At 40.5% G+C, this 27434-nt stretch overlaps 1 protein-coding gene and 1 long non-coding RNA gene across 5 annotated transcripts; one reads left to right on the top strand and one right to left on the bottom strand.

Moving 5' to 3' along the window:
- Positions 1-586: 586 nt before the first annotated feature.
- On the bottom strand, positions 587-27238 carry kdm1a (lysine (K)-specific demethylase 1a). Of its 4 annotated transcripts, XM_034160006.1 has the most exons (22): positions 27180-27238; positions 23813-23849; positions 21608-21901; positions 21166-21334; positions 20090-20223; positions 19904-19982; positions 19713-19805; positions 18621-18727; positions 17693-17774; positions 17273-17367; positions 16443-16460; positions 13526-13668; positions 13311-13401; positions 12389-12523; positions 10284-10357; positions 5951-6062; positions 5735-5867; positions 5465-5652; positions 2458-2572; positions 2229-2356; positions 883-1029; positions 602-802 (listed from the first exon to the last, which is right to left on the bottom strand). In XM_034160006.1, exons 2-22 carry the CDS (start codon positions 23840-23842, stop codon positions 602-604), a joined length of 2568 nt encoding a protein of 855 aa, XP_034015897.1. In that variant the 5' UTR covers positions 23843-23849; positions 27180-27238. The 4 variants fall into 4 exon arrangements, with proteins under 4 accessions (XP_034015895.1, XP_034015897.1, XP_034015899.1 ...); XM_034160004.1 differs by lacking the exon at positions 27180-27238 and having other exon boundaries at positions 587-802; positions 23798-23849; XM_034160008.1 differs by lacking the exon at positions 23813-23849 and having other exon boundaries at positions 27180-27206.
- LOC117501167 lies at positions 2626-11395 on the top strand. Its single transcript, XR_004557951.1, has 3 exons — positions 2626-2636; positions 4441-4443; positions 11264-11395. It is a non-coding gene; the product is annotated as an uncharacterized LOC117501167 (long non-coding RNA).
- Positions 27239-27434: the final 196 nt, after the last annotated feature.

The following is a 27434-nucleotide window of genomic DNA, read 5'->3' as shown; positions in this document are numbered from 1 at the left end:
GATAGTATTGAAGCCGGTGGATAAAAGTCTCAAGACTCCGACAGTTTCTCTGTGTGCGGTTGCCCCAGCGCCGTGCGTGATATGGATCTACATTGTGTATCTGTAGAATTTTCCAGTCGTTCTTTAATGTTCATTCGGGGGCACATAAATATCCGGTGGGTTGTGTAAACACTCCACGTGGTACCAAACACACTGGATCACTGCAAGTATCAAAGTAACGCCAACATTTCTGCTTGAAGGCCTGAAAACCATTTATGAAGCCAAATGATTACATTAGTAAATAAGTTAGTGATTCCTTTTTTTTTTCCTGCAGAGCTCAGCCTGTGTAGAAGGCAGAGATTTTTTTTTTTTTTTTTTTGGTGTACGGTATCATCTCCGTTTTACTGGAAACAGCGTACTTGTGAGTAAACAGAAGTAAACAGCTCTCCCACTGACTGAATCCTACTCCCACGTTCAGCTGGAAAAATCAGACTGCAGCGTCTCAGCTCCAGTAAAGGCGAAGTCCTTCTGTGTTCCACACCCAAATGTGGGCAGTGTGTGGGGTAAACATTCGGGTTTTCCTCAAACGGGCTGAGGTGTCTTTTTTCTTGTTGTTTTTTTTTCAGACACTGGGAGTGGGCTGGGCCTGTGGAGGGTTGCTGGCGGCTGTGGGTGTGGCCTGTCGGGGGAGTGTGTACATGGCACCCAGGAACTGATCTGCGATGCGTCCCGCCTCGCGGAGCCCGCTGAGCAGGGCACCGTGAACGGTAGCGGGGTAATTCCTGATGGTATGCTCTCCAGAGAAGAACAGACGAGGGACAGGCTGAGGAAAAAAGACACCAGCATTAAATCAAAAAACAAAAACTGTTGTCCTAAGGCTGCTTCATGTGTATACATGCGTACCTGTGAGGCTCCCGGTATGGCGGGGCCGGGCGTGATGGGTTGTGCCATGAGGTCATAGTCGTTACCTGAAGAACCAGCAGCAACGTACGAATAGGAGCCCCGTGCCCACGGATCGGCACGCCACCGAGTTACCACTGTTTCCTTTGGCTGCCATGAGAACAGACGATACGTTTAGGAGTTAGATGGACCAATGTGTTTAACATGTGAAAACAACAGTGCAGCAGATAACATTTGCAGAGGAATTGTTCAAATCTGGTTACAAGCACCAAAATTTGACTGTACCTTTTGGTATATATTTTAGACAAATAATGTTAGCCAATACAATTTTCAATCGGGGGTCAATGAAGAATTGCACAGGGGTCAAAATTCTAAAATATTCCATTCATATTGAAAGCTATACCACATTATGTGCCTGATCATAACCATTCCAAAACGCTATAGTTTGGACTGACTGAATTTTATGGGGTAAAAACAGCAAGAATGGTGAGAAAGGTCAGTTTCAGTTTGTACAGGGGTCAAAAGTTAAAGTTGCTCCAATTATTGTAAAACATTATGTAGATCATTGGTTGAGTTAATTGGGTTTTTAAAAGGAATAGTTTGCACCATGTGTTATGCTTAGTTGTCATGTTACGGGGTAACATATGTCACATGTCGTAGAATCCAATGGACGTCGACATTGTTTGACCTTTACCATACAGACCAAGCATTCAACAGTCAAAACTAATCAATTTGTTAATCCTATCAACACAACCAATAATTTGCACTTTTTACCAAAATTGAAGCAACTTTAACTTTTGACCCATATACAAACTGAAATTGACCTTTGTCACCATTCTTGTTGTTTATACCCCATAACTCAATAATATTCAGTCACAGATAGTCCAAACTACACCCTGTTGGAATCTCCATGATCAGACAAATAATGTGGTATAGTTTTTAACATGAGTGGAGCATTTTTATATTCTGACCCCTGTATAATTCTTCAATTGACCCCTACCTGGCTGCCTAATGAAAATTTAGGTGGCTAATGTGCTTTTACAAAAGAGTAATGTCTAAGGTGTATGTGTGCCAATTTTGGTGTTTGTTTCCAGAATTGAACAATTGTTACAGTTATCTGCTCCACTGTAAGTGTTGTGCAAAACTGAGCTGCCTACCGGTTCACATTGGGGACAAAAGTAAAGAAATTTATTTATTTATTTTGAAGTCTGGGCTGCCCTGGAACAGACTTAAAGTATTGGTACAGGCCTACACAGGATGTTCTTTGGCACTGTGACATGTTTGCGTGGAAGATGAAGTGGAGATGAAGACAAAAAAAAAAAAAACACGCAGACATGTCACAGATGAACCTGCGGCACGGCGCTGCTTCCAAATATTCCTTTGAGAATGGCGAGGCATCGCCCCACGATAACGTCATCACTGATGTTCTCCATGATGCCAGCCGCCTCGCCAGCCATCAGCGCGAGCAGGATTGGTGCTGACAAAGGAAATGAGATTTTCTGAATTAGAGAAACTCTAAATGTGTACAAAGTAAATTAACATGACACTTGGGGGCAACCAAAATAGACTGCTTGTTACCTTTGTAGAGGTTCCAGAAAAGGAAGAGTTCACCGCGACTTGCTGTGGTGGAGCCGACATGACCAAAGAGGTTGACGCTGGGATCCCAGAACACACGGTCAAAACACAACACCACCTATAGGCCGGGAGGAACACACACACCAGAAATGATTTCCACTGAAAACTACAGCAAACAGTGGGTGGATGTCAGAGCGCCCTCTGCTGGTGGCATTGCTGTAGAGCAGGTCAGATTGCATAATAATGCAGTACTCTGCAGAATGAGGACATGCACTATACTGCAGCAACACAGAACAGGAGCTGGTGTGACCAGAGTGATGCGGGGGGGGTGTGGGGGGGGGGGGGTTACTATTTCCACCAACAGCATTAGACTGCCCCGGACAAAGACATGCAGAACGGCAGACTCATTTTCAGCCACTCTGATGTATCAGAGAAAGTTAAGACAGTTACAAATACAGGAAGATTTTTTTTTTTTTAATAGGTATACAGTATTGTCTCACGTTTTACTGGAACAGCGTATGCGTGAGTATCCCCAGAAGTAAACAGCTCTCCCACTGACTGAATCCCACTCCCACGTTCCAGCTGGAAAATCAGACTGCAGCGTCTCAGCTCCAGTAAAGGCAAAGTCCTTCCATGTTCCACACACAAATGTGGACAGTATGTGGGGTAAACTTGTGCCATGTCTCACTGCAGATCTCTAATAATTCTCCATGTTCAAGGATAAGTAATCTGTAGTCATAGAACATGCACAATAAAGTCTGCACAGTTTGTACTGCGTGAGCTCTATACTGACAGAAGGTCAGGATTCCAGCAGAAGGACACTGCAGCAGAAACGGCAGCCTTCCTCCCAGAGGAATCCTCACCTCAGTGCTGCTGGAAACAAACGGCACAGTTGAAAGCGTCATTTTAACTCTAATTTGTCCGTGATGACTGCAGCACTGCACATAAAGCAGCTGTGCATATCTGCACGATTTAAATCTACACGTACCAGAAAAATACTGTATAGGGGTGGGTGATAGGGTTTTTTTTTTTTTTTTTTTTTTACAGGGACAGCATTAAATCATGTTATTGCTGGTTTTGCACAATATGAGACCCTTTAAACAACTATCTTATTTGAGCAAGACTTTAACCTGGACTTTCAGATCTGCTCTTTCAAAGTTAAAATATGGATGAAAAAGCTCATGAATCAAAGATTTTTTTTGTTTGTTTTTACATTTAATAAATCTGTGGCTGAGTTTAATTAACACCTGTGAAGGTATACATAATCCTGCAGCACAGAGGTCCAGTGGTTCATCCAGCAGAATTGAAGTTTAACCATTTCCAGGATTAATTTACATCCTCATAATAAAAAAATAAATAAATCAAAAATCTGAAAATTACTCTATAGTCAGATGCAGCCATACGAAAAGTACTGAACAGATATTTGACTTGTGGAGCTCAACAGAATTGAGAGGGTGGGGAGCACAGGCCTAGCGCTACAGGTGATCAGTGCTATACTACGAGGTCTGTCCATAAAGTATAGGTCCTTTTTATTTTTTTCAAAAACTATATGGATTTCATGCATATGTTTTTACGTCAGACATGCTTGAACCCTCGTGCGCATGCGTGAGTTTTTCCACGCCTGTCGGTGACGTCATTCGCCTGTGAGCACTCCTTGTGGGAGGAGTCGTCCAGCCCCTCGTCGGAATTCCTTTGTCTGAGAAGTTGCTGAGAGACTGGCGCTTTGTTTGATCAAAATTTTTTCTAAACCTGTGAGACACATCGAAGTGGACACGGTTTGAAAAATTAAGCTGGTTTTCGGTAAAACTTTTAACAGCTGATGAGAGATTTTGAGGTGATACTGTCGCTTTAAGGACTTCCCACGGTGCGAGACGTCGCGCAGCGCTCTCAGGTGCCGTCGTCAGCCTGTTTCAAGCTGAAAACCTCCACATTTCAGGCTCTATTGATCCAGGATGTTGTGAGAGAACAGAGAAGTTTCAGAAGAAGTCGGTTTCAGCATTTTATCCGGATATTCCACTGTTAAAGGAGATTTTTTTAATGAAAGACGTGCGGACGGGTCCGCGCGTCAGGACACAGCCGGCGCGGTGCGGCGGCACAGGAAAAACACCTCCGTGTTGATAACCATTTGTAAAATCCAGGCGGCTTTTGATGGCTTTCAGTGGAGTGAGTATATGAGAAATTGTTGGACATGTTCCAACTTGTCCTTAAGGCTTCCAACAGAGGTGTTTTTCCTGTGGCAGAGCGTCGCGGCGGCTGCGAGGCGACGCTGCAATCCGCCCGCACGTCTTTCATTAAAAAAATCTCCTTTAACAGTGGAATATCCGGATAAAATGCTGAAACCGACTTCTTCTGAAACTTCTCTGTTCTCTCACGACGTCCTGGATCAATAGAGCCTGAAATGTGGAGGTTTTCAGCTTGAAACAGGCTGACGACGGCGCCTGAGAGCGTTGCGCGACGTCTCGCACCGTGGGAAGTCCTTAAAGCGACAGTATCACCTCAAAATCTCTCATCAGCTGTTAAAATTTTTACCGAAAACCAGCTTAATTTTTCGAACCATGTCCACTTCGATGTGTCTCACAGGTTTAGAAAAAATTTTGATCAAACAAAGCGCCAGTCTCTCAGCAACTTCTCAGACAAAGGAATTCCGACGAGGGGCTGGACGACTCCTCCCACAAGGAGTGCTCACAGGCGGATGACGTCACAACTCACGCATGCGCAGGAGGGTTCAAGCATGTCTGACGTAAAAACATATGAATGAAATCCATATAGTTTTTGAAAAAAATAAAAAGGACCTATACTTTATGGACAGCCCTCGTAAATTGATTATTTCCAAATTAGTGGGTATTTCCTGTGATTCTGGCATGATTTTTGAACCAAGACCGTTCAAAATTAGGTCTGATCCCAGTGTTCTGCTTTGCAACTCCCATCAGCAAAAAAAAAAAAAATCACCTGTTTAAATCGTGAAACGACAGCTGCAGCAGCTGCTAAAGCATATTGAGCTTATTATGACCTTGTTGAGGTTGCCGAAGCCCATCCTCTGGATGGCGGCCATCTTCCACTCGGGCAGAGGAGGAACAAACTGCACGGCAGGAGGCTGCTGCTTCAAAACTCCCAGAGGTAGAGTGCACAGTACAGCATCACACTTGTATATGAAGGTCTGCGTCGTGGAGCGAGTGTTGACTGCGATCACCTCGCAGCCTGAACAATGAAAACAGTTAGCAGGTTCATACAAGAAAATTAATTGTGGATCTACTGGCTGAACATGGTCCTGTGTGCTGACCTGATGCCGTGTAGCGGACCTGTCTCACCGCTGTGTTTAGTTTGATGTCCAAACCTTCAGCCAGAGCCACCGGCACGCACGAGTAACCGTTCCTTACGGTCAGGTGGCTGCCGGTGAACTCAAAGTCATCGTCCTAAAACACAATTGTAGCGGTACAGTTCACTTCCAAACACTGCAAAAAGTCAGATTACAGCGTAACAAAGAAACGGTGCAGACCTGATCCCAGTGCTTAAGAGAGAGGGTGGAGAGAGGTGTTGCGTTGGCAAATTCCAAGTTGGCAAAGTGCCAGTCCAGGATCTGTCGGTCCCGCGATGACAGGTAAACATCGCTGTGGGAATAAGATGGACACATCGTGGTTTGTGTTAACAGCTGTTCAGCCATCGGGACAGATTTGTAATACACATGTTAAAAACAAAAAAATCCTAAACTCTCAATGTGGTGTTCATATAATCTGACAGGACACTTAACAGGCAACCAAAAACAATAAGCAAGCTGCTGCAGGATGTTTAAACAGACTGACATGACACAGGAAGCAACCGTTTACTCGTAAGTCCTATCAGCCAAAATTTCTTCATCTTAACCAGCCAGACATATTTAGTCTGGTTAGCGTTGGATTTAAACCAGTTTAGTGTTACATCATTTAGTTTCTGATGACCCCAGCAACACTGGGTTACGGCTCCAAACATTCCCATCAACATACTCATAAACAGCAATGGCCTTGCTAGCCACCAGACCCAGGCTTTAGAAATCAAACAACTGAGCTTATTTCAAGGTACACATGTTGAGACAGAGAATGAAGAAGCGTCTGTTTTGGTTGCTCAGGGTCACAACAGCAAATCCTGTAGAGATCTGCAGTGAGACGTGGCACAAGTTTTTCTTTTTACACCAGCTACTCTTCCTGACAACTCCAGTTCGACTTGGTGAAGCACACACAGCTCCTGGTCTTCCTAAAGCAATGTGATTAAACAATGAAGAAAAAAAAAAAAAAAAAAATGCAGTATTTATGGAAAAACTACAGTCAGCACAGGGTCTGTGCATGCACAAGCAGGTACATTTTTGCTTCAAGATCCTTATCGTGCAAGTTAAGAGTGAGTCACCTGAAGCAAGCAGACCCTCTGGCTCTCCCTAAGTGCTATTTGCTTACACAATGACTGCTGGTGGTTCTGCTCACTGTGGTCTGTACAACGTGAAGTAAATGAGCCAAAAAAAAAAAAAAAAAAAATTCGGTGATACAGACTTTATTTTTTTAAAAAGGTAAAAATCTACCCATTTCCCCCCCACACTTAAAAAAAAAAAAAAAAAAAAAAAAAAAAAAAAGGACGCATCCTTCTTTTAATGCCTGTAGCATGTTAAAGACCTGATCTGTCCAGAGATGGTCAATCAGATTCAGGTCTGAGTTGTCCTGAAGCCACTCCTTTGATATCTTTGCTGTGTGCTTAGGGTCATTGTCCTGCTGAACGATGAACCGTCACCCCAGCCCGAGGTCAAGAGCGCTCTGGAGCAGGTTTTCATCTAGGATGTCTCTGTACATTGCTGCATTCATCTTTCCCTCAATCCTGACTAGTCTCCCAGTTCCTGCTGCTGAAAAACATTCCCACAGCATGATACTGCCACCACCATGCTTCACTGTAGGGATGGTGCCTGGTTTCCTCCAAACATGATGCCTGGCATTCACACCAATAAGTTCAATCTTTGTCTCATCAGACCAGTGAATTTTGCTTTTCATGGTCTGAGAGTCCTTCAAGTGCCTTTTGGCAAACTCTAGGTGGGCTGCCATGTGCCTTTTACTAAGGAGTGGCTTCTGTCTGGCCACTCTACCATACAGGCCTGATTGGTGGATTGCTGCAGCAATGGTTGTTCTTCTGGAAGGTTCTGCTCTCTCCACACAGGAATGCTGGAGCTCTGACAGAGTGACCACTGGGTTCTTGGTCACCTCCCTGACTAAGCCCCTTCTCCCACGATCGCTCAGGTTAGACAAGTAGGAAGAGTCCTGGTGGATCTGTACTTGTTCCATTTACGGATGACAGAGACCACTGTGCTCACTGGGACCTTCAAAGCAGCAGAAATGTTTCTGTACCCTTCCCCAGATTTGCGCCTCAAGACAATCCCATTTCTGAGGTCTACAGACAATTCCTTTGACTTCATGCTTGGTTTGTGCTCTGACATGCACTGTCAACTGTGAGACCTTTTAAGGTAGACAGGTGTGTGTCTTTATAAATCATGTCCAGTCAACTGAATTTACCCCAGTGTACTTCAATTAAGCTGTAGAAACATCTCAAGAATGATGAGTGGAAACAGGATGCACCTGATCTCAGTTTTGAGCTTCATGGCAAAGGCTGTAAATACTTACCGCATTTACTCTACTAAATGCCCCGAGGGCCTGCAATTTTCAAAAAGGGGGAGCGTTAATTGACAATTGTTTGCATGCACGTGCTTACATGCATGCTGTACACAGTATGGCCTTGTAGTACGTACGGACATGCGTACTACATGCAAGAGGAGCAGCGCAGACTCGAAACAGATGCTTTTCTGGAGGCAGTAACTGCTACATAACTGCATAAAATGGCTTAGTGTAAACATTGCTACTCAGCAGTATTCAAGCTAAAAGTTGTGAAAGAAGCAGAAGAGAAGGGGAAGCACCATGCTGCTCAGATTTTCCTAGTCAACAGGAACGCGGTCCGGGAGTGGTGTAGGAACAAGGATAAGCTTGCAACCCTGACCAAAACAGCTGCCGAGTAGGTGATGGAAAGTGCATTATGAGGACACTGAAAAGGAGCCGGAGTCAGCTGGAGTCTGAAATACGAGGTACTGCAGCTGCATACGCAATGTGCAAACCAGAATGTCAGAGCCTCAAATGGCTGGTATTTGTTTGTGGAACATTATCAAGCCAATGAGCCACACATTGCTCCCAAAAGAACAGACGGATAACAAGGTGGACAAATTTCTGAAGTATGTCTTGAGAATGCGCAACATATGCAAATATGATTGGGAATATGGACAAAACACCAGTTTGGGTCAACTGCCAAGGAAGAGTACCCCTCCACAAGCTGGAGAACGTGAAATAACCGTATCATCAACGGGGCATGAAAAAAAAGGATCACAGTCACATTAGCTGCCTACGGAGACGGTACCAAATTGCCACCCTTGGTACTGTTAAAAAAAACATTATTTATTTATTTATTTATTTATATATATATATATATATATACACTCAACAAAAATATAAACGCAACACTTTTGGTTTTGCTCCCATTTTGTATGAGATGAACTCAAAGATCTAAAACTTTTTCCACATACACAATATCACCATTTCTCTCAAATATTGTTCACAAACCAGTCTAAATCTGTGATAGTGAGCATGTCTCCTTTGCTGAAATAATCCATCCCACCTCACAGGTGTGCCATACCAAGATGCTGATTAGACACCATGATTAGTGCACAGGTGTGCCTTAGACTGCCCACAATAAAAGGCCACTCTGAAAGGTGCAGTTTTATCACACAGCACAATGCCACAGATGTCGCAAGATTTGAGGGAGCGTGCAATTGGCATGCTGACAGCAGGAATGTCAACCAGAGCTGTTGCTCGTGTATTGAATGTTCATGTCTCTATCATACGCCGTCTCCAAAGGCGTTTCAGAGAATTTGGCAGTACATCCAACCAGCCTCACAACCACAGACCACGTGTAACCACACCAGCCCAGGACCTCCACATCCAGCATGTTCACCTCCAAGATCGTCTGAGACCAGCCACTCGGACAGCTGCTGAAATCGGTTTGCATAACCACAGAATTTCTGCACAAACTGTCAGAAACCGTCTCAGGGAAGCTCATCTGCATGCTCGTCATCCTCATCGGGGTCTCGACCTGACTCCAGTTTGTTGTCGTAACCGACTTGAGTGGGCAAATGCTCACATTCGCTAGCGTTTGGCACGTTGGAGAGGTGTTCTCTTCACGGATGATGCGAAGGAGATGTGTTGCACTGCATGAGGCAAATGGTGGTCACACCAGATACTGACTGGTATCCCCCCCCCCCCCCCAATAAAACAAAACTGCACCTTTCAGAGTGGCCTTTTATTGTGGGCAGTCTAAGGCACACCTGTGAGGTGGGATGGATTATCTCAGCAAAGGAGAAGTGCTCACTATCACAGATTTCGACTGGTTTGTGAACAATATTTGAGAGAAATGGTGATATTGTGTATGTGGAAAAAGTTTTAGATCTTTGAGTTCATCTCATACAAAATGGGAGCAAAACCAAAAGTGTTGCGTTTATATTTTTGTTGAGTATATATATATGTGTGTGTGTGTGTGTGTAAAAATCACCCAAAAAAAAAAAAAACCTTTTACTTTCATTATGGGATATTGTGTGTAGCATTTTGAGGAAAAAAATTAATTTCATGCATTTTAGAATAAGGCTGTAACATAAAAAATGTGGAAAAAGTGAAGTGCCATGACTACTTTCCAGATGCACTGTCTCTTCTTGGTTTGGTGGTGATGTGGTTTTTTTGGCAGGGTATGTAGTACCAGTACAAGAGATGTTGCTAAAAACGTACCTGGGTGGATTGGCTTCCAGCTCCTGAAGCTTCTCCTCAAGCTTCACCTGCATCTCCACTAACTCATCGTACTCCTGCACATGAACAAACCACAGATTAAGCCATGAAGTCAACTTCGTAATTTTTTTTAATTTATTGCTGGTTTCAAAGATAAGTTGGGAAGTGACACCAATTTTTGTAATTTTACCTCTGTACACCACCACAAGGAATTCTAAACAAAATCAAGATGTGGTTGTAGTGTCAACTTTTAACTTTAATTTAAGGAATTTTGCAAAAATATAACATTAACCTTTAATAATAAGGAAGCAGTATCTATAATTGTTACTGATAGTTTCTCAATTTTGGAGGCCATAAGTAAGTGGACAAACTAAACATAACTATTATTGTTAATACAACTCATCACTTTTCCAGCCAAAAACTGAGTGACCATGCAAGATTTAGACAAGTGAGGGAAACCACCAGAGAATGCATGACAACTCTGATGGCATTATAGGCTTCTGTGGGTGTGACTGGAAAGACTTCATCATGCAAATATTTTTCCCCTGCATCGCCAAGTAGATAGCTTCATGGTACAGTGCCACAGAGTAGCGCCCCCCCCCCCAAATCCAACCAGCTCTAATCTAGGCTGGAGTCTCCCATGTGCCTTCTGGCAAACTGTAGCTGAAGAAATTATTCTTAGACAAATTAGTCACCCGAAACCTTTGACAATTAATTATATCAATCTATGAATTCTTCTGAGATCTTTGCTGCTGCTTATCGAGGCTTCTGATGTACGTAAATTTTTGACCACTGAAGATCTGAGTCAATAATAACTGAAATAAACTTATCTTCATATATGCATATTTATTACCAATAATGCTTTTAAAATAACCACAAGAAAACGGTCTTGAAGTCGGAATTTCAAAAGGTCATTCACCTCACTGAGATGAAAACCAGCATATAAGTGCAAATCTTTTTGTGTACAAAGCACACACCCATAGGGTCTCAGGTCACCTACAATGAAGCAACCTTGTGAAAAAGGGCTGACTAGACCTGTTCTTCAGTTGACCACAATAAAAACCAACACTGACAGCAGCCTGGGAGCATGCTGATACCACCTACCTCGTCAGACTCCAGGAGACACTGAGTCAATTCAACAGAGCTTAAAGTCTTAATGAAGCCCCCGGGCTCCTCAAACAACCCAAAAAAAAAGACTAAAAACGGTACCACTGCTGGAACATATCTCACTAAAATGACCCCAACTGAATGACCCTCTGCTGACCTGGAAACCTTGGATATTAGTGCACACCTTGTACACACACACACACACACATGCGCGTGACACGTTTTGTCTTGCAGGAAAAGCGTGCACATCTACAGACGTAAAGACAGTCAGATGGTGATTCAAGGTCTTGAAGTGGTTTGTCAGACCGCGGATGTGTAACAGACAAATACAGTTCAGACACCAGCTGTGTTTAAACCAACTAAAGGGGGACAACTAAAATATACACGTACTAGTAGTGGTGGTGATTTATCCGCAGCAAAAATAAAACGGTGGCACACACTCTAATAATACATCCTACCAACACGTTAAACCATTTAAGCACAGCCTGTCTGGTTTACTTAGAAAGCATGCCATTAAAACAGTGTGAAGAACCCACCCCAACCTTTTAGTCTGAAATATTCCTTTTACAAGCCATCACAGCTTCAGTGTTATAATGCCGTCATAAGGATTTAATCTTCAGTAAAGACGTGTGTCTTCTTCCGCCTCGTAAATTTTAGTGGCAGGTCTTCTGAAGTAGTTCAAAAATGTAGCACGGTCTAAAGCCTGCAACACCTCAAACATATTTGTGAAGGCAATTTAATTTAATTGCTTTTAATTGCAGTATTTATCTACTGCAATATGAGTTCTACCTGGGCCAGAAGATCAAAGTATCACATCTGGAATCTGTTCAGGCAAACAAACTGTGCTGCTCTACTGTCTGGTGTTTGGTGCGTGCAGAAACCTCAAGCAGAGGGAAGAATTAAGTCCAGATTTCCACTCTATTGCATTTAGATTTTGATGACCCCCCACAAACACCACAATCTTACACCCCCAAGACTTCTAAAATGGACTTTAAGCTCACTTTGCATAGAGCGGTGAGGTCGCGGTGTTTGCTCTTCACCAGGAATTCGGCTGTGATATCTCTGGGTGGCTTCACTTCACTGGCCTCCTTATACTGCTGATGAAGTTCCTTAACCCGTTCCTTGGTGTTCACCATCTAACAACAAAAACAGACCAGATTACAGCGGGGAAACAGAAGTCATGAGCTGACAAACAAGGAGAGAGAGAGAGAGAAAAAAAAATCTTTCATGAACATAATGTTGACAATGCGATCAATAAATAAAAAAAAGTTAAACATATTCAATTTGAAGTTGACTAGTTTGACTGACCTAATTTAAATTGTTTCACTTGTACCTTCTATTTTGGCCACAGATTGTTTTACAAGAGAAAACAGGGACTTGGTATACTGAAGAGCAAATTTCCAGAGCAAAGAACGATGGCTAACAATGACATAATATTCCTGTTGTACTTTGTTGTTTAAACGTTTCCAACGTTTCCATTTACGGCTACTTCATGGCAAAAAGGTTGTGAATGCATATAAAGACATGATGAAAACAAAAACTAATAAATGGCAGGTCATAAAAATAAGAAAATTCAAGATTCTCCAGAGCCACATGTGATTAAAAGTCTAAAACATTTTGTGGTGGTAGCTTAGTAAAAGCACTGTTCAAATTTCAAGGGGAGTAACACTAAAATAATAAAGAAACTTTGGACAAATGACAAACGTTGAGAATTGGTCCACTGAAGGAAGCAGACAATGAACCTGATTGCCACCATCCGGGGTTTCCCCAATGAGACATATAATGTGTTACTGTAAAACAGATGAAAAATACATCCTTGTTTATCCCCAACTTTAAAAGAGGGTCAGAGCATCACTGACTGGCCTTGGGCCACACTTCAACCCCACACACAGGATAAAGCTGTAGAGAAGGTGCAATACCTACCTTGTTGAGAAGATCCCTGAGATCTTCTTGAGTCTTCACAATCTTCTTCCAGTGTTCTATCTGCTCATCTTTTACGTGCTTCTCCTGTAGTCTACAAGTACAGACAAGGTTAGAATCCATGCTTTTACAGGGTTAGTGTGTGTGTGTGTAGTGGAAGCATTTCTTGTAGAATACATCTTCTCTCTATGAATTCCTGCAGTGTACAGCATACTTACTGAATGACCACCTCCAAGGCCTGTCCCAGAGAAACAGGTTTGCTGTTGAGGAAGTTGAAGTCCAGCTGGTGGCTCAGGTAGGAGGTGGCCTCCAGCAGTCTGTTAAACTCCTGCTCAACCATCTCATCTTTTTCTTTTGGCACCTGAACATTGGCACAATCCCACAAAAAGGAAAATGGGCCAGCAGTCAGGGTAAAGACAGGAGTCATTACTGTGAAGTCTATGAAAAAAAACTTGCAAAGTTATGCCAACCTCAAATATAGCTGCACATTTGATTTGCAGACATGGGGTCAAATACTTTGCATTGTATTTAAATACAAATACTTTAGATTTTCAAATTCCAAATACAAATACTTTGTACTTTTCAAATACAAATACTTTATATTTTGAGTATTTCAAATACTTTCTATGAACAATAAACAACAAATCAACACAAAAACTGATAAACCGGTCACAATTGTGAAAATAGCATAACCAAATACTATTGATAAGTAAAGGATTGAATATTTTATCACAAATTCACTATTATAATATCACAGGCAATAATCAAACTATCACAATCTATATTCAACACGGTGTCACAGAGATTCCCAAGTTTGAAAAGTATTTGAAAAAGTATTTAGAAATACTTGGGATCAGCGATGTATTTGAAATACAAATACTTTGAATTCAAAATCAGAAAATACAAATACTCCGAAAAATCTATTTAAGTATTTTCAAATACAAATACTTTTGTATTTGGCCCCATGTCTGTTGATTTGTCATTATAACAGGTAACTGGGCAAACTAAATATGAGGACTATTGCAGGTAGTAGGAGGCGCGATTGAGAAGTTTTGAGTCTGCCCCAGAAAAAAAATATGGAATGGATCTCCATCTGTTGCATTCTGAGAAACCAACATTTCTCAACATTACATTAGTAAGTCAAAACTTCATCTTGAAAAATGGTGGTTTCTCAGAATGCAAAAATGGAGAATCACACCCTATGTTTTCTGGGTTAAGCTCAAAACCTCTCAACTGCCATATACAGTTTTCTTCAGGAAAGTCCGGGTATGGATACATGAACTTTTCCAAGTAACTGATTATGTCCCAGACTTCATTTCTATCAAATACAATCAGTATGGTGCCATCTGGTAACTACGTCAAGTAGGCAGTTCTCAAAAACTTGAGTGAAGCCACCAAGGCCCACATAATAGGCTTCTGTGACTTATTCTTATTTTGTCCAATTACCTGTAGGCTCTGAAAATGGTAGGACTATGTATGCGCATGGCTGTACGGTTAATGTCACTTTTCGTTATCGAAAGGTGAAAGTCAACACTACAAGCATATATTGTTTCATTTCATCTCCACTGTGGTGGTATATAGAGGCAAAATTAGGATATATTCTGGAGTATAAATCATGTTTTTTTGTTTGTTTGTTTGTTTGTTTTATAGTTTGGGATATCCTGTGATTTATTCATCTGAGCCATTTGTATTGCAAAAATCAAGTGTTCATTATCCATAATAGTAACTATTATTATAATAACTACTTAGGGATTTCCCAGGAATCAAATAATAAAAGAATAAATTACAATAATAAAACTTACCACACAACAATGCCCAAAAATCCCAAATCATAAAGTTGATAGTAGAGAAAAAAGGTGCAACTTTTATCATTGTACTGCATTACAGTGCAGCACTTTTAAAAAACTACCTTTTCAATGATTCAGACAGTTAAACCATAATAGTGCAACTTGAACTGTAGGAACTTCATCCAAAAGTTTATAATGGTAGATACATGGCCAAAATCAACACCAATAACTTTTTTTAATCCATGGAACTGTCTGACAAAATTTTAAGGGGCTTTTAAAGGGTGTGGGTATTAGAGACCAAAATGTAAGAACATAAGAAAATCAGCTTCTGGTCAGTATCCCTGGTGTATCATTATGGATCTTTGATTCCCCAACAAAAGAATGAAATATTCTAAGTTGAAGCCAAGCACCACCATAAAAACCAGACATAATTTGGGTGTGAAGCTGTGAAGTTAAAATAGTGATTTCAAGCGCCATCTGGTGGCAGTGCCTTGATAAAGCTTAGAATATGTTTTCTTTTGTGTTTTGGCAATTCCTAGCTGCTCAGGGTCAGCACAACAGAATGAGGACAGATCTTCATTAGGATTTGGCACACGTTTTACACCAGATGCCCTTCCTGAGGCAACACCAGGTCTACACAGAGAAACCCACATGGCCCCTGGTCTTTTTAAGTGGTCTCTCAGCCAAGTACAATTCAGGACCTTCTCTACTTTGCTTCTGAGATCTGACAAGATTAGTTGTAGACAAGGCCTAATACCTGTGTAAGCCTAGACCATTTTTATCTTTCTGTAAAAATTCCACCCTGTACTTAGTGTATCATGAAATCAAAGAAGTGTAACAAAGTGAGCACAGATATTAGAAGGCAAGAAGCAGATTTCCTACTCTAATACTAACTCCCTTTCAGAGCCCCTCAAATTTACCCCCAAGGGTTCCATAAATATAACTGCTGTCCATTTTGTCCCCTATCTACCATCATAAAAATTTTGGGTGGTATCCTAAAGGGTCATGCATCACACACTGTCAGATCATTAGGATGCTGCTGACTCAGAAAGCAAATAAAATCTATCACTTACAATTTCTAAGACTTGGTAACAAAGTTTACAGAACCGCCTTACATTTTAGAGAGCAGTCAACATTTTGCTACTGTGTGGATCTTCTCTTTAATACAAACAAACAGTTTCTTTACATGTTGCTATACTCTATAACAAGCTGTCTTTTCTCTTACAAAGATGACACATGGACATGAAGAAGCATTAAATAAATGGACATGAATGCTGTTTTTAAAAAAAATGATGATTCAAAATCAGATGAAGAATGTATTATTATGTAAATTAAAAAAAATACATACACTTGTGCACCGTTCACCCTTTAGCAGTTCACCAAAAGATGGAACATGGAAGGCATTGATAAGACAAGAGGGGAGGAAAGAGAGAAAGAACACGTTAAGTAAACAACTTTAACCTCAAACAGGTTTGTACAAAAGTAAAACATGTATATTTAATTTGCCTTTTCCTGCAGAGGAGGAAAACCAGTTCCATATGCATATGGTGACTCAAGAGCCCTGCTGGCTCATTTTTACTTCAGTGCAAGTTTCCCAAACTTGAAACTAAATATTCAGCTGCTGCTGTTTGACAGACGGGCCAAAAATGAGAGTATAAACACTTGAGTTCCAATCTAATAGTATTACACAGAGGAACTGGAGCTGTTGTTGATGACACACAAGGATAAACAGTGAAACTAATTCACCATTTATTGTGCAATTGTGGCTTATGAAAAGCCAAAGCCCAGTCTGAGGCCAATGACAGTTTTGGAGAACATCATACCAAAACACAGCACACTTCTATTCCAAGGGAGAACTCTTATGGATAAATAAACATAACCTAAAGTCCTGTGTTTTTTTTAAAGTTATTCAGATATGTACTGCAACTTCAAATACTCTGCCTTGATGGGTAAAATGACAAAAAGGACACAATCCAATGCAGAACCAAGAATCAGTTTGACTGGTGCAAAAAATGTTGGAGTAAACCACAAGCTTCTGCTGTGATTGTCCTCATGACATCTGATCAACCATTAAACATTAATCTGATTTCAGTGTTTTCAAAATAACAGCACTGAGGATCTTGGGAGATAACAGCAAATTATTGTCCAGTTTGCTGACACATATCTAGTAATACTCACAGCCTGTCCATTGGCTTCGTACAATGGACACTTCTGTTTGATCTTGGCCAGCTCCATGTTAACCTGCTTACTGATGACTGCCATAGGATTTCCTCCTGAACAAGCACACAAATATCTGACAATGACGTGGCATTTAAAAAGGACAACACGCCCCCTGCAGGTGGCTCTAAACAGCTGTGGAATCTATATGGAGAAAGACCAAGTGTACATATGGCTTGCAAAGAATAAACAAACTCATTCACATGCAATTTTATGTAGAAGCTATAATAAATAAACGTGTGTTATTCTTTGGGATCCAACTTCATATCCCTGGCCCTAAAAAAAACAAGTGACTGAACACAGGTTTTGTAGGATTCATAGCACATTGCAGTCACTTTCAGATTTTTCACAACACAAGATGAAATGTTTTAAAACTCTTACCTAACCCTGTCACAACCATGGCGCCAAGATCAGCTACATAGTTTCCCTTCCTAAATGTAGCCACTCTGCCGCCAACACGATCCTATATAGATAAGCATTAAGACAGCGTTAACAATTTGAAAAATTATTTTAGAGTAGCAACAGCTTTTGTTTTCAAGCTCAAGAAAGCACAGTAAGCTCATCCTCTTAAAAAATGCAACAGAACCTTTAGTAATAGCAATAATTTTAAATGCTACAGGCTTCAAAGTAATTAAAAATGGCAGTACAGTGTTTGCAGCAATAAAATGCATTAACTAAGTCAACAGCTGCCTCCCCTAGCGTACAATGTCATTAAATCAGTCTGCACAACAATGCCAATTGAGAGAACTGTAAGAAAACAAAATATAAATGGCTCAGGAAACATCAATGTCATATTATGTATTATTCTAAAACCTAAACATCCACATGCCACATATTAATGCCATGTATTGGTAGCCTGTGCACCGACCAAGCAGGATATTGTCATCAGTCCTGCATTTCTGTCAGTGAACAAGATACCTAAAAATGCTGGATGGATTTTCACCAAACTTGGTGGGAATATTACTTGGACAGATATCTTGAGATGTTTAACATTTGGAGAGGCTCAGACAAAGGTCAAGGTCAAAGAAATACACACATGATGCAAAAAACATTTTCTGCTGTATCCCCGCTACCACTATGGCTACAGAGATGATTTAAAGTTTATATTGATCAGCAACATATTTGTGATTGATTGGTATAAGTGGAGTCACAAGGAAGTCACAAGGAAGTCATGTTTGTTTAGAGCCCACAGGGTTAACATCAGCCCTCTGATGCCTTTCATGTAAAAACTGTTTGGAAAAGCATGACGCCATTTGCATAGGTAAAGAAGGTCAAATGTAACCTTTCAGAAACGGTTTGTGTGACCTACCCTGGCCTCCAAGACAGTGACATCCATGCCAAAGCTCTGCAGCTGCCTAGCTGCAGCTAGGCCGGACACACCTCCACCAATGACTATAACCTTTCCTGTCTTTTTATCTGTTGAGAGAAAGCAGGCAGCAGAGGATGCAGGCATCATTACCATCCTGGTCAACAAAACTAGCACCTCAAATTTTTAAAAAACACTTCCACAATATGTTCATAAACAAATACAAATGAACCAACTTTGTTTAAATTGAATTTCAACGTAAGCATTCGTGAACTCTAATGCTGCATTTGATCTACCTTGAAAGTTGGAATTTAACTGCAATTTACTTCTTTTTTTTTTTTAAACAACAGAAGGGAGCTGCTTCTGGGTTTCTTTTATTGCTTTTCTATGAACAAAGAACTCAACAGACATGTAAACAGTTCAGTTAACTGAAGAAACAGAAGTCGGTGATGTTGTTGAAAGGTTTATCAATTAAAGAATAATAAAGTTGATTGTTTTGGCAGCAATATGCTGGATAATGCATGGTATAACATTAAAGAACCAACATACATTCCTGAAATAATCTTTAAAAGGACTAATTGAAAACTCTAATTAACCAACACCTTTAGGGGAATGATGCAAAAATGTGGAATTTGGGTTGAAAAACCTTTCAGGAGTTACTGAATCAGAAATCTGACTTCTGGAAGTGATTTCCTTGATTTTTCTGATCTGGAGACCCATCGAATGCAGAAATAATCCATAATCTCCAGTGCTTAGTGATTCCCCACATTAACACTGGACAGGTCGCCGGTCTATCACAGGGCCCACATATAGCCAAACACATTCACACTGTCACTCACACCTACAATCAAATTGAAGTCCCCCAATTCACCTAACCTGCATGTCTTTGCTAGTGGGAAGAAGCACCCAGAAAGCACCCACGCAAAGTCCACACAGAAAGGAATAGGAATAGGAAGCAAACCCAGGACCTTCTCACTGTTGCCTGTGAGGCAACAGTGCTAAGCACAAAGCCACCATGTTACCCTAAAGCTGTATTATGAATTTGGCTAATGGCTTGTTTGAATTCACCACAAGCAATGAATGAAAATAACTCACTGGGTAAAGGCTTGAGTCTCTTGTAAATGCCAAAATTAATAAGGCCATGTCGCTCTAAGTAGCTGTGTATTCTGTGGACCAGAACTGCATCACCTACAAAAAAGATAAATAAATAATAATAATTATTATTATTCAATTTATAAGATTGCAATATTACTACAACAACAACAGTAAAAATCTTTCAGACTCACTGTTGTATGGAGCTTCAAGCTGCTGAGCCGTGGCTTCAAATGTCAGCTGGATCTTGGGGTTGTCCAACCAAAGTTGGAGCTGCATGAGGTTGATATAACGTAACACACATACATACAGTATGTCATTGACAAATATTACAAAGTCTTTAGTATTTAAAAAAATATTAACATATTTTGTGTACATACTGTACGGTTGCGGATGTACAGGAAGACCTTCTGAGTCTGCTGGGGACCACTGATAATGTCAGGAAAGCAGGCAGCTTCTTGTGATGTCATGCGATCATGAGGGAGACGGCTTTGAAAAGCAGCTCCTTCCACACCTGAAGATAATCATATTTTTCCCCCTACTGTATTTGTAATCACTTTAAGACCACACACTGAAAATGTGAATAAAGCATAAGCCCATTATAAAGATTACATCAAATCATCATACAGTGCATCTGGAAGGTAATCACAGCTCTTTAGTTTTTCCACATTTTATGTTACAGCCTTATTTTAAAATGGATAAAATTCACTTTCTTCCTCAAAATTCTACACACAATACCCCATAATAACAATGTGGAAAAAGATTTTGAGATTTTAGCAAATGAATTAAAAAAAACTAAGAAGTCGCACGTACATAAGTATTCACAGCCTTTGTCATGAAGCTCAAAATTGAACTCAGGTACATCCTGTTTCCACTGATCAACCTTGAGATGTTTCTACAGCTTAACCAAACCAAGCATGAATTCAAAGGAATTGTCTGTAGACCCCTGAGACATGAATGTATCGAGGGATAAATCTAGGAAAGTGTACAGAAACATTTCTGCTGCTTTGAAGGTCCCAATGAGCACAGTGGCCTCCATCATCCATAAATGGAAGAAGTTCAGATCCACCAGGACTCTTCCTTGAGCTGGCGGCCCATCTAAAGTGAGCGACTGGGAGAGAAGGGCCTTTCATGTTGTCATTACGGACTGTTGTGTGTAGAATTTTGAGGGGGAAAATTAATTTACTCCATTTTTGAATAAGGCTGTAACATAAAATGTGGAAAACGTGAGGTGCTGTAAATACTTTCCAGATGCACTGTAAGATGAACACTCACTTATCAGAAGACAAACATTTGCATAAGAAAACAAAATATTAAGACTTCTGAAACAATATTTAACAATGTGCTTGAAGTTCAGGCACATTTATAATGCATTCTGTTTCATTGCTGATCAAATTATATCCTTGTGTGTACTTCTTAACCTGCTTCGATACAGAACATCAGGAATGATATTCACCTGATGGTTCCTCGGGTTCGCTGTCATTCTCCTCTTCTACCGGTGGAGCAGGAGGAGGGATGACCTGCTTCCTCTCTTTTTCTGCCTTGGCATTTCTCTCCTCCTCAGAGTAATATTCGTCCTCAGACAGATTGGCGAGACTCTCGTCCATCTCACGGTACTCCACCTGCAACATGAGGCACAATAAAAGCACCATTAAAACCAGTATATCTTAGTTGTACAGGTTTATTGCACATGACTAATCATAGTCTATAAGAAAATACTTATTTTGCACAAGGAGACACACAGACTTGGAAAAACTGACAAAGATCAATGTAGAAGACTAAACTTAATGTACATGCATTAGCCTAATAATAGAGTTAATTCATTATCATAAATCTTCTATTTTGGCAACATCCTTCTATTACTAAGTGTGGGGCTACCATAAATCTAAGATGCTTACTTTTGCTCGCTTGCGTCGACTTGTCCTGCGAACTTCCGCTGAGTCTTGATCTACCCCTCCAGGGCCTAAATGATGGGGGAGAGGGGCTCCTCCAGGTTCCCCACTCGGGGATGACCTCTCCTTTTTCTTTACATCCATAACACCTAGCGTTGAAACTGAGGGTCCAGTCTGGGAATCAGAGACTGGGGCCCTCTCACCTCCTACCACTGCTATAGAAGACGAAGTGGAAGAGGAGGAAGAGCCAGCATCTGACTTCTTACTAGATAGCATCATAGAGGATGTAGGAGTCCTCTCCTGGATAAAGGAGGAAGTAGATTAAATCCATCAAACAGTCAAAGGCAAATCTTTTCTGAGTGTAATGGTAAATGGTGACTGTTGAAAGTAGAATTAATAACTGATGATAAAAGGTAATAATGTGATCCTAAAAGAAACAATGAGAATGATGGAGTGTGGGTTTGCAGCTGTAGCTGACAAAAGTGAAAAGCGGTACCTGTTTTCATGCTCTTTACAAATGTCTTTTTTTTGTTGTTTGTTTGTTTACATTTTCTGAGAAATAAATTATTTTAAAAATCTAAACATGTTTTTTTTTTAAAAAGACTTCCCATTCAGCAGCAGGATGGACAGGCAAACAGACGCTAAGCCTCAGATCTCACAATATGGAAAGCATGCGCATTTCCTTTGTCACATTTCCTGTCTGATTAAGGCAAGAGTATCGTCCCACAACGTTCAAACACCAAGAGGCTGAATCGATCAACCCCCGTTCAAATAAGGTTAGAACATAAATTTATTGCCTTATGGCTGTTTGGTTTCATATGGAATGAAAATTTAACTCTTTGCCCATAGCTAACAAATCTGTAGTTATATCAAATATCAAACTGCCAGAAAATGTCCTTTCTTGACATTTACAAGAGAGGCGAAAGAACAGTGGTAGGAACGAGGACATAACTTGCATGGAAGAAAACCTGTGCAAAGGATGTTAGCATCTGTTATAAACTAAGTCACTGTACAACTCTGTATGTTATTCAGTTTACATACAAAACAAACCAGTATTAAGATTCTTCTCCAATATTCAAAAGGTACCAAAGGTCAAGAGTGACAAGCTGAAATTCAAACAATAACCCACTCAAACTGTTTCCAATCGAGGTTTCAATAGCCTACATTACACCCTATGTAGGGGCTTCATTTCTGTACTTTCTAAATCAACCAGTCTGCCCCTCCCAACAGTTGTACAGAAAAGGAGTCTCAAAAAAGCCATTTCTTCAGAACATGTTGTGACCTGCAAATGTGGCAGAAACACTCTCACAAACTCACAATCACTGAAGCTCCCCGGGGGTTGGTAAAAAAAAAATTGTGATTAGGGTTTGAACAAGGTGTGGCGTTAAGCTGGTGTTCCCAGGGATGAGCCAACAAGATACAAAACATCACCTCAGGATCAGGATGCATGTAGTACATCTGATGCATGTGTGCTGTTGTCCAGATAACATGCAACATCGGGAAACACACACACACAAAAAAAAAAAAAAACAACAAAAGGAGGGGAACAACAACAACAAAAAGTGTGTCTGAGCTGGAAAAGGATTTTCCAACCTAAAAGAACTTCATAATGAAGTACTCACTGGACAAAATCTCTTTCAAGGTGAGCTTTGCTGATGCAACACAGTAACTCCGGGGTTTTGAACATACCCAAAACTCCCCAACAGATCCGATCACCCTGATATCAGGTCAGGGAGATCTGCATTCTCCTGACACAACCAATATTCTCCCAACACATCCAAGCACACACAAAACAGTACAGTACCAACCACGTTTCCTAAATCAACCTAACTTCTTTTCGGATCATCCGGTTTAAGGCTGCCTTTACTGGTCAAAAATAAACAAACAAATGTTCAGAGGAAATTAATTAATTTGACTCGAGTGTTTCGTAACAGCCAACACACATCCATTTCATACAGCCAACATCCAGGCTTAGCATCCGTCTGCCACAGAGGCAGCCACAGACTAAAAACAATACTGAACCCATTTATGGCCATTTGGCACACTGCTCTTGTGATTGTGAATAATCTTTACACAACAGGTTCGGGAAGATACATTAACAAAGAATTAGTCATATAACATGAAGTAATATAAAGTCATGTTTGTTGTGCATGAATGTTATGATTTTATGAAATGAAGGCTCCATGGTACAGTAACCTTGTCTTGTTTTACCCATTTCTCCGTGCACCTGGTTATATCCATTCAAACGCTAAGAAATGAAGACAGAATCAGAAATACAGTTATAAGTAAGACCAACTGAGCAAAAGTTTGGCCTTTCAGATTATTTCTATTAAGATGAACTACTTACAAGTACTGAATGAATTATACAAGCTCAGATGTTTCAGCAGTGTTGAGCATAAAACTGTCCAATTATCTCAGCACTTTTTTTTTCTTAGATTTTGTTGTGAAACAGATTGAATGATGAGATTTAAAAAAGAATTGTCAGGTATGCATATATGTTTGGGCAGTGACATTGTTTGTAATTTTGCCTATGTAGACACATCTTGCATAGACTTACAGCTTTAATTCAAGAGGTTAAACAAAACTATCACATTAGCCATGCAGGAATTACATCCATTTTTATATACAGTCCCTCACTTTCAGAGGTGCAAAAGCAATTTTAATCCAATTACATTTTTTCCACAAATCTGATTGGTTAATCATGTGAGATTTCAGACCACAGAATATTGTGTGGACGGTGGCAAAATATTTGAATGTTTCACATTTGATGCATTACTCTGCACCCTGACTGCGTGCGCTGCTATGCAGATGTCATTAATGGCACTGCCAGCTGAGAGCAAGAGAAAGTGGCGTAGCAACGACAATGCCGGAAAAGAATAATGTAACTTACCATATGAAAGTAATAATGTGGATTCTGCAGACAGAATTTCCAGTTTGGCATTAAGACACTGTTGCTATGGTAAACTTTGAAAAGCTGACCACACCCTTTGTCTGTGTAACAGTTTAGTTAAAGTATATTATTATGTGGATTAAGATGTGGCCTTCCGTGGTGGACAAGGATCCATGCAACTGTTGTAATTGGATTAGAATGGGAATAACCCCTTGTGTCTGATGATTGGCGGACGTTAATGCTGGATTACGGTCGCAAATAACCATTTTACCGCTGACACGTTAGCGGAGCCAGTAAAACTCAATAATGTTCTATTTAATCTCTAATCTTTTCAATTGCATGTGGTCTAACAGATCATACATGTCAATGATTTAATTACTAGATCAAACCCAAGGATCACAACATCTACAACATGTCCAAGTAGGCCGACATCTCGCCTGGAATGCTTCGTTTGTTCCTAAACGGTTCCGGTGTGTACCACGCCAAATCCAGTATGGCGCTATCCGTAAAACAGTTTATAGCAAATACATGTAAAAATGTGTAGCCTCATGATCATGTTACCTATATCAACCAAAGACAGACACACTACGTACCAATGATCACTATACGAATACAGCTATATACAGATAGCCACCGCCGATTGCCATAAATGAAGTTCAAGACATATTCAGTGACTTGGAAATGTTCATGTCTTCTTGTCCTTAGTCGTATAAATAAAACTGTCTGTAAAAATGGTGATTTGAGTTTGGAATTATCTTTGTATTTAGTGTGTCCAATTACGAGATCTGAAAATGTAACGATGATGTATAAAATGGCAGCAACTGCAACAATATAGATTACAATAGATTGAAGGATCATGTCGGACTGTCGGGGTCAGTTCTTCTGTGGTTTTTCTCATATCTGTCCGGGCGTAGCTTTAGCGTTTTTGCTAACCAGATAAGGTCAGAGTCTGCGGACCTGTTATGCGGAGTCCCTCAGGGTTCTGTATTGGGCCCCATTTTGTTTTTATTGTACTTGATCCCTTTAGGTAGGATCATTCAAGATTTACTGATGTCTCTTACCAGTTATTTGCGGATGACATCCAGCTTTACTGCTCCTTTAAGCCATCTGAGATTAAGAGGCTTGATTCCCTCCTCCATTGTTTGGCGGAAATAAAACAATGGCTAATGAATAACTTTCTTCAGCTCAACGCAGACAAAACAGAGACATTGGTTACTGCCCCTGATGCCCATATTCCAGGTATTCAGCGGTACTTGGGAGACCTGGGCCAGTCTGCTAAATCATGTCTTCGAAACTTGGGTGTCATCTTTGACAAAGACATGTCTTTGGTACAGCACTGTAAACAGCTGACGAGGAATTGCTTCTTTCAATTAAGAAACATCTCTAAGCTCGGGAAAATGGTGTCTCGAAATGATTTAGAGCTTATTATTCATGCTTTTGTGTCAACACGTTTAGACTACTGTAACAGTTTGTTTTCATGTCTAAACAAGAAGGAGTTGCATCGACTGCAGTTAGTACAGAACTCTGCAGCGAGAATTCTGACACAAGCTAACAGGAGGACTCATATTTCCCCAATTTTAAAGGAACTTCATTGGCTGCCAGTGTCCTTCAGGATCAATTTTAAAATTTTGGTTTTAACTTTTAGAGCTCTACATGGCCAGGCGCCTCCCTATATCTGTGACCTCATCCAGCCTTATGCCCCTGCCAGGGCGTTGAGGTCTGTAGACCAAAATTTGTTGATGGTTCCTCGCACCCGCGATCCTTCCAGGCTGTTGCTCCCAGGCTTTGGAATGGTCTCCCGCTCTCTCTGCGCTCACTGGACTCTGTCGTCACTTTTAAAAGCCAACTTAAGACCTTCTTTTTTACACAAGCTTTTGCTTAGCTTTTGGGCTGCTTTGCTATCCTATGTTATGTTTTTAAATGTCTCGGCCATTGTCTGATGTATTGTGTGGTGTACTGTGCTTTTATGTTGTGAAGCACCTTGTGGCTCTTGTCTGTGAAAGGTGCTATATAAATAAAATTTACTTACTTACAATAATAGTTCCTGTGACATTTTAGTTAAACCCGCTTGAATTAAAACTCTAATCTACACTACCTGACCTGCAGCAGTGCACAGAGGAAAAAATACAAAATAATGTCGCTGTCCAAATACATCGTATGTATATCTGTATTCTAGAAAACGTTAAGATGCCTATTATACACCAAATTCTTTTACATATCAGCATGGAAGCCGGTAATCACATATCGTTTATTGGATTTCCATCCTGACACAATGAAACAAGACTAGCTAACCGCTTAACTGTAAAGCTAGCAGCAAAAATGGCATGGCCAGCAACGCTATCTTGAAATAGATAATTTACTCGAACACTAGCGAACTGCACAAATGTATTAAATTCAAAACATGATCATATCACTTCTACACAAATTGTACTTACAGAATACATTTTGATCACTTGTACTTTAACCTCCCTTCAGATTGCTACGCTAACTAGCTAGCTAATGGTGCTAACAATGAGACCCCCAGCTAGCAAGCAGGCAGGTGCGATACCGTTTAAAAAATAAACCCGCCGACTTCGCTTATCTGCACTTAATGGGTACCAGCGAAACTTTAAGCACATATTTATTCTTCTCTTAACTGTGCTTTAATGATTTACAGGTATTTTAAAGTATAATAAATCTTACTATTACCTCTCAATCCTGCAAAGATATCAACACAAAAGAGGCAGAACAGTAGCAAGCATACACTCAGTGAACTCTTTCGGGATTGGTTAAACGCAAACCCACCCGATATCACTCCGTGACACAATTGGTCCTTTTTAATTAAAAAAAACAACAAAACTGCTGAATTGAATTTTACACGTCACTGTCGTGTATTTTTGTTCATATATTTGCGATCAAATGTAAAAAAAAAAAAAAAATTAGCTGGTTAGGCGTTACATGATA

The sequence above is a fragment of the Thalassophryne amazonica genome, chromosome 19 (genome assembly GCF_902500255.1).
Source record: "Thalassophryne amazonica chromosome 19, fThaAma1.1, whole genome shotgun sequence".
NCBI lineage: Eukaryota > Metazoa > Chordata > Actinopteri > Batrachoidiformes > Batrachoididae > Thalassophryne > Thalassophryne amazonica.
The sequence above is the reverse complement of the archived record's forward strand: the minus strand, read 5'-3'. Positions and strand labels throughout refer to the sequence as shown.